The sequence below is a fragment of the Dendrobates tinctorius genome, unplaced genomic scaffold, assembly GCF_039654945.1.
Source record: "Dendrobates tinctorius isolate UK_male_01 unplaced genomic scaffold, ASM3965494v1 ptg000041l, whole genome shotgun sequence".
Taxonomy (NCBI): Eukaryota; Metazoa; Chordata; class Amphibia; order Anura; family Dendrobatidae; genus Dendrobates; species Dendrobates tinctorius.
In genome coordinates this window covers 5,049,245-5,063,046 of record NW_027361709.1, presented here as the reverse complement: position 1 = coordinate 5,063,046, position 13,802 = coordinate 5,049,245, and the positions used below count along the sequence as shown (strand labels likewise).

The 13,802-nt window shown below is 46.0% G+C and overlaps 1 protein-coding gene across 1 annotated transcript in view; it reads left to right on the top strand.

Moving 5' to 3' along the window:
- CHCHD6 (coiled-coil-helix-coiled-coil-helix domain containing 6) overlaps positions 1–6,287 on the top strand; it is a 249,710-nt gene extending 243,423 nt beyond the window's left edge. The window contains 1 exon segment of the mRNA XM_073575037.1: positions 6,085–6,287. Coding sequence (XP_073431138.1) covers positions 6,085–6,105 — 21 coding nt within the window. The 3' untranslated portion in view covers positions 6,106–6,287.
- The last annotated feature ends 7,515 nt before the right edge of the window (positions 6,288–13,802 follow it).

Below are 13,802 nucleotides of genomic sequence, written 5' to 3'. Positions count from 1 at the left end.
AAGAAGTGGGGTCTTCCTGGGTCTCCTACCATACAGTCCCTTTTCATTCAGATGCCGTCGGATAGTATGGGGTTGACACTGTTGTACCCTCGGACTGCAGGGCAGCTTGAACTTGTTTGGACGTTAGTCAAGGTTCTTTATCCAACATCCGCACAATCTTGCGTTGAAATCTCTTGTCAATTTTTCTTTTCCGTCCACATCTAGGGAGGTTAGCCACAGTGCCATGGGCTTTAAACTTCTTGATGACACTGCGCACGGTAGTCACAGGAACATTCAGGTCTTTGGAGATGGACTTGTAGCCTTGAGATTGCTCATGCTTCCTCACAATTTGGTTTCTCAAGTCCTCAGACAGTTCTTTGGTCTTCTTTCTTTTCTCCATGCTCAATGTGGTACACACAAGGACACAGGACAGAGGTTGAGTCAACTTTAATCCATGTCAACTGGCTGCAAGTGTGATTTAGTTATTGCCAACACCTGTTAGTTGCCACAGGTAAGTTACAGGTGCTGTTAATTACACAAATTAGAGAAGCATCACATGATTTTTCGAACAGTGCCAATACTTTTGTCCACCCTCTTTTTTATGTTTGGTGTGGAATTATATCCAATTTGGCTTTAGGACAATTCTTTTTGTGTTTTCTCATTTAAGACAAATTAAATGAAGATAATAACAAAGAATTTGTGTTTGCAATCATTTTCAGGAAGAAACTGAGTATTATCTGACAAAATTGCAGGGGTGTCAATACTTTTGGCCACAACTGTATGTACAAGAATATAACTACTATAATACTGCCCCTATGTACAAGAATATAACTACTATAATACTGCTCCTATGTACAAGAATATACTATACTACTGCCCCTATGTGCAAGAATATAACTACTATAATACTGCCCTCTATGTACAAGAATATAACTACTATAATACTGCCCCCTATATACAAGAATATAACTACTATAATACTGCTCCTATGTACAAGAATATAACTACTATACTACTGCCCCTATGTGCAAGAATATAACTACTATAATACTGCCCTCTATGTACAAGAATATAACTACTATAATACTGCCCCCTATATACAAGAATATAACTACTATAATACTGCTCCTATGTACAACAATATAACTACTATAATACTGCCCCTATGTACAAGAATATAACTACTATAATACTGCCCCTATGTACAAGAGTATAACTACTATAATACTGCCCCTATGTACAAGAATATAACTACTATAATACTGCCTCCTATGTACAAGAATATAACTACTATAATACTGCCTCCTATGTACAAGAATATAACTACTATAATACTGCTCCTATGTACAAGGATATAACTACTATAATACTGCTCCTATGTACAAGAATATAACTACTATAATACTGCCCCCTATGTACAAGAATATAACTACTATAATACTGCTCCCTATGTACAAGAATATAACTACTATAATACTGCTCCCTATGTACAAGAATATAACTACTATAATACTGCTCCCTATGTACAAGAATATAACTACTATAATACTGCTCCCTATGTACAAGAATATAACTACTATAATACTGCCCCCTATGTACAAGAATATAACTACTATAGTACTGCCCCCATGTACAAGAATATAACTACTATAATACTGCTCCTATGTACAAGAATATAACTACTATAATACTGCTCCTATGTACAAGAATATAACTACTATAATACTGCCCCTATGTACAAGAATATAACTACTATAATACTGCCCCCTATGTACAAGAATATAACTACTATAATACTGCCTCCTATGTACAAGAATATAACTACTATAATACTGCTCCTATGTACAAGAACATAACTACTATAATACTGTTCCTATGTACAAGAATATAACTACTATAATACTGACCCCTATGTACAAGAATATAACTACTATAATACTGCTCCTATGTACAAGAACATAACTTACTATAATACTGCACCCTATGTACAGGAATATAACTACTATAATACTGTTCCTATGTAGAAGAATATAACTACTATAATACTGACCCCTATATACAAGAATATAACTACTATAACACTGCCCCTATGTACAAGAATATAACTACTATAATATTGCCCCTATGTACAAGAATATAACTACTATAACACTGCCCCTATGTACAAGAATATAACTACTATAATACTGCCCCCTATGTACAAGAATATAACTACTATAATACTGCTGCTTCTGGTGTAGCAGGAGTTTCTGTAGTGGTACATGATACCACATTGATATGATTTTGCCACATGACAGTCTCCTCACTGTTTCATCGGTATTTAATCTCTCTGTATCTGCATTGTCAGGCACACAGAATAATCTGGTTGATCAGTGATCGCAGTGGGGGGGTCAATGCATATAGTTTTGACACAAGGTTGTCAGATGGTCCAGCAGCATAAAGGTTAATGGCGGCAGTGAGCGGCTGATATGAAGAACACAGCTTCTTTCTCTGTGTACGCTTCCCTGATACATCAAACGAGCCCCACGCCGGCTCCTGAGCGAGAGATTTGAGGCTCCGCATCCAGCCAGTGTGGATCAATGTTCAATAGCTCTCCCCGGCCTGCTCAGCTAACAAGCTCAATGATATAGCAGGAGGCGGCTATAATTGGGGACGCCTGGCAGGGGAAGCGATCTGTGGATTCAATTTCATAAACCACTATAAAAAAATATCTATAGAAAATGGAGGCAGCGACTGTATGAAGATGAGAAAGATACAAAGTTATCAAACAGAAGCGACCGACCCATAGTGACCCGAACATGAGCAGGACATGAACTGAGCTGATCCCGCGGTCACACTCTCATATCTGCCATCTGCAGTACGTGGAGGTCACACGTCTCAATCACAGAATTCCGGCTTCCCGTTTAGCCCCATTGTCCCCGGTGTATAACATCTGGCTCAGTCACCACCGACTGACTGAGAAGTGAAAGGAGCCTCAATGAATTGTAGACCCCAAAATTAGTTTAACACAAAAAGTACGCCTGCATCTGAGCAAATAAAACCGACAAATCTCACTGCCCAGATGGCATTCACCCACGGACACTGAGGGAGCTGAGCTCAGTAATTGACAGAGCGCTGTATCTTATGTTCTTAGACTCTCTTGTAACAGGTCGGTGCCACAGGATTGGAGGAGGCTGATGTGGTACCGATATATAAGAAAGGTAAGAAGGTGGATTCAGGCAACTACCGTCCAGTAAGTCTGACATCAGTAGTGTGTAACGTACATGAGGGCATCATAAGAGGTGACTGCAGAGATATATTGTAGAAAATAATACAATAACTGACAACCAGCATGGATTCATGAAGAATAGGTCGTGTCTGACAACATGCTGGGTTTCTATGAGGAGGTGAATGCAGATCTGGATGTTGGTAATGCGGCTGATGGGATTTATCGGTACCACATGACAGCCTTATACTGAAGCTACAGAAACCGGGACTGGCGGAAACTATATACAGATGGGTGAGGAATTGGCTAAATGATAGGAAACAAAGTCGTCATAAATGGTACGTTTATAAATGGGATATAGTCAGCAGATGGGACCGCAGGGATCTGTACTGGGAGCAGTGGGGACTGCAGGGATCTGTACTGGGAGCATTGGGGACCGCAGGGATCTGTACTGGGAGCAGTGGGGACCGCAAGGATCTGTACTGGGAGCAGCAGGGACCTGTACTGGGAGCAGCGGGGATCGCAGGGATCTTGCAGTGGGAGCAGCAGGGATCTGTACTGGGAGCAGCAGGGACCACAGGGATCTGTACTGGGAGCAGCAGGGACCACAGGGATCTGTACTGGGAGCAGCGGGGATCGCAGGGATCTTGCAGCGGGGACAGCAGGGATCTGTACTGGAAACAGCGGGGGCCGCAGGGATCTTGTACTGGGAGCAGCGGGGACCACAGGGATCTGTACTGTGAGCAGCGGGGACCGCAGGGATCTTGTACTGGGAGCAGCGGGAACCGCAGGGATCTTGTACTGGGAGCAGCGGGAACCGCAGGGATCTTGTACTGGGAGCAGCGGGAACAGCAGGGATCTTGTACTGGGAGCAGCGGGGACCACAGGGATCTGTGATAGGACCGATTCTTTTTAACCTCTTTATTAATGACCTTGTGGATGGGATTGAGAGTAAAGTGTCAGTCTTTGCTGACGACACCAAACAATATAGAATGCTAAAATCTGGCCTTAATATTACAGAACAATCTGGATGAGACGTCTGATGGGCAAACACTTGTCACATGAGATGTAAGGTAGATAAATGTAGAGTAATGCACCGAGGACGGAGTAATCCTATAGCTGCACATACATTGGATGGGAGAATACTCAAGACCACAGAACAGGAGAAGGACGGGGGGATTCTGGGTACAAGTAAGCTGAGCAGCAGCACTCAATGTCAGGCAGCAGCTGCAAAAGCAAACAAGATTTTAGGGTTTATAAAAAGATAAAATCCTGCGATCCCAATGTATTATTAGCGCTTTATAAATCACTGGTGAGGCCACATCTAGAAGATGGAATCCAATTTTGGGCTCCACATTTTAAAAAGGATATTCAGAAGTTAGTGTCAGATCAAAGGTGGAAACTAGATTATTACACGGGATGGAGGCCTCTCCTCTATTACACGGGATGGAGGCCTATCAGCGTCTCTATCTGCGTCTGATGGAGTAGTCTGGGTTTGGTAATTCCAGGAGGACGTTACCCCCTGATTGTATTGTGCCCCAGTGTCGGACTGGGGTGTCAAGGGCCCTCCAGTATCATTGACTTGGGGGGGGGCACTTTTCACCTGCACACAAATATTACACTCCCCTCATTCACACATTTACCTATATCTCTATATAATAATAAACTGGGCAGTTTGGTTAGTGAATGATGAGACGCTGCTTTTTTTCTGTACAGAGTCAATCAAGTGAATTATGCCAAGTACTGCCCACACAGTGGGGTTGGGAGCCCGGATCCGCTCAAGGGCCCACCAGGAGATTCCCCTGTTACCCTACATGCCAGTCCGAGCCTATTGTGCCCCCCGTACAGATGATGGAGGAGGATAATAATGTTATGGGCTATTATCAGGGGGCGGCCTCGGACCCTCAGCTCCGGTGATGGGAAATCTTCATCTTCAGCACAAGACATTGTGGACAATTGTAGCTTCAGCTTTGTGGGAACAGTGTGGGGAAGACCCTTATCTGCCCCCCACGAGTGTGCCCAGTGCACAAGCTCCATACAGACATGGGGGAGAACATGAGAGCCCGGACCCCAGCCCCCTCCTATAATGGAGAATGTGACTCCGGCCTCCCCCCAACATCAGGGTCTGACCCTACAAATGATCTTCTGAATGAAGGGGCAAAAATTCCCACTGAGGCCTCCAAAACTTGTAGAAACCCTTCCCACATTCCCAGAAGAGCGAGAGCTTTTATATCTCCATATTATTGTCTATGGATGTAGAATGTGACGTTACAAAATCTGGAGATGGAGGGGGTCACTTACTTTTTTCCATATAGTGTATGCTTATTGCTGCTTATTTTTGGGTGAACCTTTTTCGTAAAATATATTTTTCACTGTGGAAAACTCCTATTGCTGATAATGCAATTCCCTAATTTATGAGTCGAGGAGAATTTAAGGTAAAACTGTGGCTCAATCGTCCTCCGAGTATAAAGTACGATCAGATGATGCAAACCATGGGGCAGGAGTTCGGACACTTCCCGCTCCCTCGTCCTCCATTTAGTATTCAGCAATTAAAACGGCCATCACCGCCACATCCAAAATGTTAGGAGAATTTCTGCCGTCTATTTTATTTTTGTCTCAGAACTTGTTTTTTTTTTAAGTTATCGATGATTATATTCTTTTGAACATCTCCTCTTTGAAATCTTCAAAGTTTGCAGCCCCTGCGCGACGTCAGCGTCATCACCTTCTCGGCGTACTTTCCTATTTATGAGAATCAGCAGTGGGTGAAATCTGTTAAGGGAAGGATATAGTGGAATCAAAGGAAAATAACAACACGAGAGCGGGGAGAGGGGGCTACTCGAGCGCAACTAACGAAAGATTCTCCCAAGCATCAGTAATTTTTAATTTCCTCTTTTCTTCAGGAATGTTTGTGTCGCTGCTGAAGGCTACATGTCGTCTCTGCTCTTTCCAGGTGCGATTCCTTCCAGGAGAATAATAGGGCTGCACACAGCCATACAGCTCGGCTGCCTACAGATTCCTAGGTAAAGGGTATGAAGACTTTTGCAACCCCCTTTTCATTGCTCCAGTGCATCTAGAATTAAACACTTGGAAATTTTGCAAATAATATTCTTGTCGCTAAATTCTTTGCACCCCGACCAGGAGCAGAATGAAACAACTCTTTCATACAGGTGGAATCTCAGAGAAAGCAGACTGAAGGTGGATAAGTGTCCAAGCCCAAGGACAGGTGTCCGCAGGTCAGCTCCTCTCCTTTTCTCCGCCCAGCTAACCTTGATTGACAGATCTTTAGACATACATTCATTGGGAGAGGCCTGTCAATCAAGTAGGACCTGGAAGGATCTTCCTGACACTTTCTCTTTAATAATCTGCATTTTTTGTATACAACTCCTATGCAGACCTATGTGTCACCGGGCTGAAAACTACAGAAATCCCCTTTAAGGACTCTTCAAACACGCCATTACTCTATGATCGGTGGGAGTTCCCATCAAATCCCGATAACACACAGAACTTTATTGCTCCGAGTCCTCTTTTCCCTGCAGAGCGGCGCTCCCGGTCACTCGCTGTGCAGGGGGACTGCAGCACAGCTATGATGCAATGAATGCAGCTCCCTGCAGATATGGGTGGGTGGGATATTGGGGGCACAATGATAAGCTGGAGCTACTTTTTATTTGCAGGATTGTGGGGGGCTCCAGGTAGGACCACTGCAAAGTGATGACATAACCTACAGACTCGGTTGCTACGATATATTACTAGGTTATGCCATCATTTTGTAGGTGTCCTACAAGGGAGACCCCCCGCAATCCTGGATTGAAGGATTAGTGTGGTGCGGACAGCAGATCTGATCCATTCAAGTGAATGGGACCGTGTGGCACTTCCCGGCAGAGACGGTTAGTAGAGAGGGCTGCGCTGCAGGGAAACAGTAATGGGAGACACAATGCTAAGAGAGCTCTGTTCCCTTCACTTTTAGGATTGTAGGGGTCTTGTGGGCCCTTCTCAATCCAGTAGCTCCTCTTAATGCACAATTCCACCTGCTTTGGAGCTGGACGTGGCCTCCTGACCTCCTGGCGGCTGTACAGGTTGCACCAATGGTATGTCCGCCCCTGTTAGAGACATTGTGGAGCCCCTGAGCTTGCAGCTTTTTCTCTCTGACTCCTCCACTGTCAGGGTCTCTGTGTCTTATAGTCTCATGGTCCCAGCTGGCGGGAGGACATGAGCAAGAGAAGGACGCCGCGTTCACCGCTCCAGCTGCAGGCGACTCCGAGGAGAGATGGTTCATCCATCTTATGCCTCGGGCTCCACCGTGGTCCCAGTGGGGAATTCAAGAGGACGACGCAAAGTGACCCAATGGCAGGAGAGGTGTCCCATGGGAGCAGCTGCCCACTCTCCGGCCTTGCCCCTCATCTACACTACACCTATAGCAGCATAAAGAACGACTCCAACTGTCTATAATACAAGGTACACACATACGGTATATACCCAACGCTCGCAATTTTCTGGCGGACATCTTTGTTAAAGAATGAGGGGGGTCGTAGTGCTGATGCCACAGCCATAATCAGACTAACTTAATTTCCTTCTATGACGGTATCACTGATTGGTTGGATCAAGGAAATGCTGTAGATATAGTATATCTTGACTTCAGCAAAGCATTTGACAAAGTCTCTCATACAATCCTTATTGAAAAAATGATTAAGTATGGAATGGACAAGGCAACTGTTAGGTGGATTCATAACTGGCTTAGTGATCGGACCCAAAGAGTGGTCGTAAATGGCTGCACATCCAGTCGGAAGAATGTCACAAGTGGGGTACCACAGGGCTCTGTCCTGGGCCCTGTATTGTTCAACATCTTTATCAACGATTTAGATGAAGGAATTGAGGGTAAACTGATTAAATTTGCTGATGACACAAAGCTAGGAGGGATAGCTAATACTAGAGAAGAGAGAGAGAGGATTCAAAAAGATTTAAATAAACTGGAGAAGTGGGCAGCAACTAACAGAATGGTTTTTAACAGGGAGAAATGCAAAGTACTACATCTGGGCAATAAAAATGGAAAAAGCATATATAGAATGGGAGGAATAGGGCTAAGTGACAGCACATGTGAAAAAGACTTGGGTATACTAATAGATCACAGACTGAATATGAGTCAACAGTGTGATGCAGCAGCAAAAAAGGCAAATGCAATTCTAGGATGTATTAACAGAAGCATACAGTCTAGATCACGTGAAGTCATTATTTCCCTCTACTCCTCTTTGGTCAGACCTCATCTGGAATATTGTGTCCAGTTTTGGGCACCACATTTTAAAAAAGACATCAACAAACTGGAGCAAGTTCAGAAAAGAGCGACCAGAATGGTGACCGGTCTGCAAACCCTGTCTTATGAGGAAAGGTTGCAGGATTTGGGAATGTTTAGTTTGCAAAAGAGAAGACTGAGAGGAGACTTAATAGCTGTCTACAAATATCTAAAGGGCTGTCACATTGTAGAAGGATCAACTTTATTCTCATTTGCACAAGGAAAGACTAGAAGCAATGGGATGAAACTGAATGGGAGGAGACACAGATTAGATATTAGAAAAAACTTTTTGACAGTTAGAGTGATCAATGAGTGGAACAAGCTGCCACGAGAAGTGGTGAGTTCTCCTTCAATGGAAGTCTTCAAACAGAGGCTGGACAGACATCTGACTGGGATGATTTAGCGAATCCTGCTTTGAGCAGGGGGTTGGACCAGATGGCCCAGGAGGTCCCTTCCAACTCTACGATTCTATGATTCTATGATAATACTCACCACTTCTGAGACCCCAGAGTCCATACGAGCCGGCACATCTATGGTACCCACCTGGGCTTGATGGCTCACTAAAAATAATTTAGGCTCTGCCTAAGAAACGCCGTCCCTCTGTAGCTCGTATATTAGTCACAGTGAATCCCAGGGCCGAGTTATAGAGGGGAAAGTTTTCATTCCTTTTTATTGTCACAGATAAAAGGGTTAAATCCGCCCCCGGTACTTTCCTGGTCAGTCACTGCGTGACACATTTTATAAGAAGGGAATAGTTCTCGCCTCGGCTTCTGTTCACTCTGCAAAGCCAAAGAGTCACTAACAGCCCTGAATGTAAAAACTTTCATTACATGTCTTCTTCTCGTTGCTTCCAGCAGCTGTTCCAGCCTTGACGGGGATTGCGGTCACCGTAAAAAGCCTAAGCGAACCGGGAAAAGGAAAATGGAAACAGAGGACTGAAGAAATGCTGGGAGAGGTAGTACGCCTTCCCTGAGAAGCCCTCGCACCTCGTGTGGCCGACGCGTTTTACTCCACACTCTGATCTAACGAATGGGAAATTCAAGAAATCACAGGGCTCGTAAAGTGCGCGGGACTCTGACCTTATGTGGGGTCCATAAGGGCCAAACGCACCCTACACCCCACACGAGATTCCCGGTCTGTCCGGTGGTGCAGTCAGGAGGAGACTATCACTGACTAGACTGGTTAGCTAGGGCCAAGGATAGACCATGACCCCACAACAAAAAAAGGCTCTAAAACTTTTTTCCTTCCCATAAAAGTTACTTGAAAAGTCGTGCCCGGGTCGCCCTTCGAGCTCGTACCCTGTTCATTTCTCTTGAACCCAAAGTGGCACCAAATTTCTGTTGTATTCACAAAGTGCAAGTCCACATACTCACCATACTCGCCCCTGCAGCCATTTTTAGTAGAGCATTTGACCCTTAAATTCCTGTGGGGACAGAGAGTTTGGCTCCTTGTTGGACGGTGACGTGACCACACTAAAGCCATGGCTCGCTATGGGCGCTATTACGGTGCCAGATTTCAACCCTTTCCATGTCCTTTGGGTCTACTCTGTACCCCTCACATCCTAGTAGAGAAACACTCTGCTTTTTAACAGTGCCTTCTGTAGTCTCTGCAGAGCTGCAGTACCAGACACAGTCTGTGGACAAGGTGGCGCTGCATCTAAAAAAAAAATGCTTTTTTTCCATTTATTCTGTGCAGCCCTTTTAGTGATCGCCATGCCCCCTGTAAACCTACAACATGTCTGCCCTTGGGCAAACCTAACTAATCGCAGACCAATTCTCGAGTATTAAATTCCTTCCTGTTGGACCACTTTTCCATTTTTTAAAGATGTCTCAATGTAACCCATCATGCTTCAAAAAAAAAAAATTTGCGGACTTCTTAAAGCCTCACAAATGGTGCCATTTCCACAAGGAACTAATGCGAAGTAGAAGAAATTAACATTGAAGGCTGATAACCTGGAATACGAGGCGGCAGAGGACTTACACTGGGAATTTAGACATCTTTGGTCTCGGGGGATTTCTCATCAGATCAACTTTATTTTCTGCTTGTTGTTGTGTGCGGTTAATGATGTCAGGGTAATTAGTCTGCAAAGATAATAGAAAAGGCGACAATTACCACGGAAAAAATAGAAACTGAACTTTAAAACTATTTCCCCAGAGAAACTTTATGGCAGATTCATCAAGAGGTGAAAACTTGGAAGGAGGGAGGGAGGAGAGGAAGTCTCATTAATTCTGGCTGCCTGCAGCCACCACTAGGGGGAGCAGAGGAGCAAATGGCAGACTGTTGATATGGATTTTATGCATCAACTCCCCCTAGTGGCGGCTGCAGGAAGTGAGAATTTTAAATTTTCAAAGGTGATTTGGAGCTGCACTGGTGTTCAGTCGAGGACATAAATCTCTAGTTTGGATTAGTTTTTTATTTCTTTTGTCTTTCCACTGTTATTTTGGGCTGGTGGTCCTAACTAGTGAAGAATGAGGTAGCACCCCACCACCATCACCCCTCGGGCACGGATCCTTTGATTTTAAGGATTGGATATGATCCAGGGTAGATTTCATACTAAGGACAGAACCTAAGCTATTGTCTTTAGCTGTTTCTTGGCACGAGAACATCATGGCAACCTCAGGGACCAATGACGGGAAGATGGCGTCTAAGACGTTCGCAGATCCGTGTCCTTGTCTGATCAATCACATTGCACATCAGGCAGAGCGGTGCATCGTGACAGGGCGGTGTACTGCAGCTCCCCTGCCAGGGTCACAATCAGGAGCGGCCTTCTGTGCTGCACGTCATTCCCTGCACTAATGGTAATAGAATTTAATGGTTTGGCAAAACAGAAGAGTGACGGAGAAGCGGGAAAGGGCTGACAGGCGGCACAAATGAGGAGGTGACAGCAAAAGTCAACTTAAAAGGGACAGTAATGGCGAGAACTTCATGGGCATAATGGGCTACAACCCAAGGTTATGGCCGCACTCCCTCTGCAATATCACACAGGGGCCACAAATATGCCCCTTTTACAGCAGGCAAGATCAGAAGCCCCATGTCCCGAGACCGGACCTCACCTGTGTCCAAAGGCAGCAAAAATGATAAACCTTGTGCCCAAACATTAAACTCATACTTTGCGTATTTGCGGTGTATTTTTCCGCAACATATCTACAGAAAAATCAGCGTTCGTTATAGGCAGATTTTGCCCCTGATTTTACTCTCCACAGAACTGGAACGATGCAGATTTTACAATTTGTACCACGTCAATTTCTGAACAGAAATCTTCAGAGCTGTGAAGATGACATTTGTTGAACCCTTATCTAGGGATCTGGCATTGTATTGTCCAGCGACAGATACGCAATGTGTGAACATGCGCTAACGGCTTGTTCTCATTTGTGTTTTTGCTGCGCATTTTTCAAGGTAAAAAAAAAAATGCAGCGTTTTACAGGATCAGAAAATTAATGAGATTTCTGATGTCTTCTGCACTCGCTGCTTATTTGTTCATTGCAGATTTTAACAAAAGTGTTTTTTCAATTCTGTAGCTTCAATTTTTCAGCATTTTTTGTGGGAGAGTCGGCTGAGATCGCTGTCCGCAGAACGATCGCCCCTGTGCATGGGAGAGTCGGCTGAGATCGTTGTCCGCAGAACGATCGCCCCTGTGTATGGGAGAGTCGGCTGAGATCGCTGTCCGCAGAACGATCGCCCCTGTGTATGGGAGAGTCGGCTGAGATCGTTGTCCGCAGAACGATCGCCCCTGTGTATGGGAGAGTCGGATGAGATCCCTGTCCGCAGAACGATCGCCCCTGTGTATGGGAGAGTCGGCAGAGATCGTTGTCCGCACAACAATCGCCCCTGTGTATGGGAGAGTCGGATGAGATCCCTGTCCGCAGAACGATCGCCCCTGTGTATGGGAGAGTCGGCTGAGATCGTTGTCCGCAGAACGATCGCCCCTGTGTATGGGAGGGTCGGTTGAGATGGCTGTTCGCAGAACGATCGCCCCTGTGTATGGGAGAGTCGGCTGAGATCTCTGTCTTTAGAACGATCGCCCCTGTGTATGGGAGAGTCGGTTGAGATCGCTGTCTGCAGAACGATTACCCCTATGTATGGGAGAGTCGGCTGAGATCGCTGTCTGCAGAACGATCGCCCCTGTGTATGGGAGAGTCGGTTGAGGTCGCTGTCTGCAGAACGATCTCCCCTGTGTATGGGAGAGTCGGCTGAGATCGTTGTCCGCAGAACAATCGCCCCTGTGTATGGGAGAGTCGGATGAGATCGCTGTCTGCAGAACGATCGCCCCTGTGTAAGGGAGAGTCGGATGAGATCGCTGTCTGCAAAACGATCGCCCCTGTGTAAGGGAGAGTCGGATGAGATCGCTGTCCGCAGAACGATCGCTCCTGTGTATGGGAGAGTCGGCTGAGATCGCTGTCTGCAGAACGATCGCCCCTGTGTATGGGAGAGTCGGCTGAGATCCCTGTCTGCAGAACGATCGCCCCTGTGTATGGGAGAGTCAGTTGAGATTGTTGTCCGCAGAACGATCGCCCCTGTGTATGGGAGAGTCGGCTGAGATCCCTGTCTTTAGAACAATCGCCCCTGTGTATGTGAGAGTCGGCTGAGATCCCTGTCTGCAGAACGATCGCCTCTGTGTATGGGAGAGTCGGCTGAGATCCCTGTCTGCAGAACGATTGCCCCTGTGTATGGGAGAGTCGGCTGAGATCGCTGTCTGCAGAACGATCGCCCCTGTGTATGGGAGAGTCGGTTGAGATCGCTGTCTGCAGAACGATCTCCCCTGTGTATGGGAGAGTCGGCTGAGATCCCTGTCTGCAGAACGATCGCCCCTGTGTATGGGAGAGTCGGCTGAGATCGCTGTCTGCAGAACAATCGCCCCTGTGTATGGGAGAGTCGGTTGAGATCGCTGTCTGCAGAACGATCTCCCCTGTGTATGGGAGAGTCGGCTGAGATCCCTGTCTGCAGAACGATCGCCCCTGTGTATGGGAGAGTCGGCTGAGATCGCTGTCTGCAGAACGATCGCCCCTGTGTATGGGAGAGTCGGTTGAGATCGCTGTCTGCAGAACGATCTCCCCTGTGTATGGGAGAGTCGGCTGAGATCGTTGTCCGCAGAACGATCGCCCCTGTGTATGGGAGAGTCGGATGAGATCCCTGTCCTCAGAACGATCGCCCCTGTGTATGGGAGGGTCTGTTGAGATCGCTGTCCGCAGAACGATCGCCCCTGTGCATGGGAGAGTCGGATGAGATCGCTGTCTGCAGAACGATCGCCCCTGTGTATGGGAGAGTCGGCTGAGATCGCTGTCCGCAGAACGATCGCCCCTGTGTATGGGAGAGTCGGATAAGATCACTGTCTGC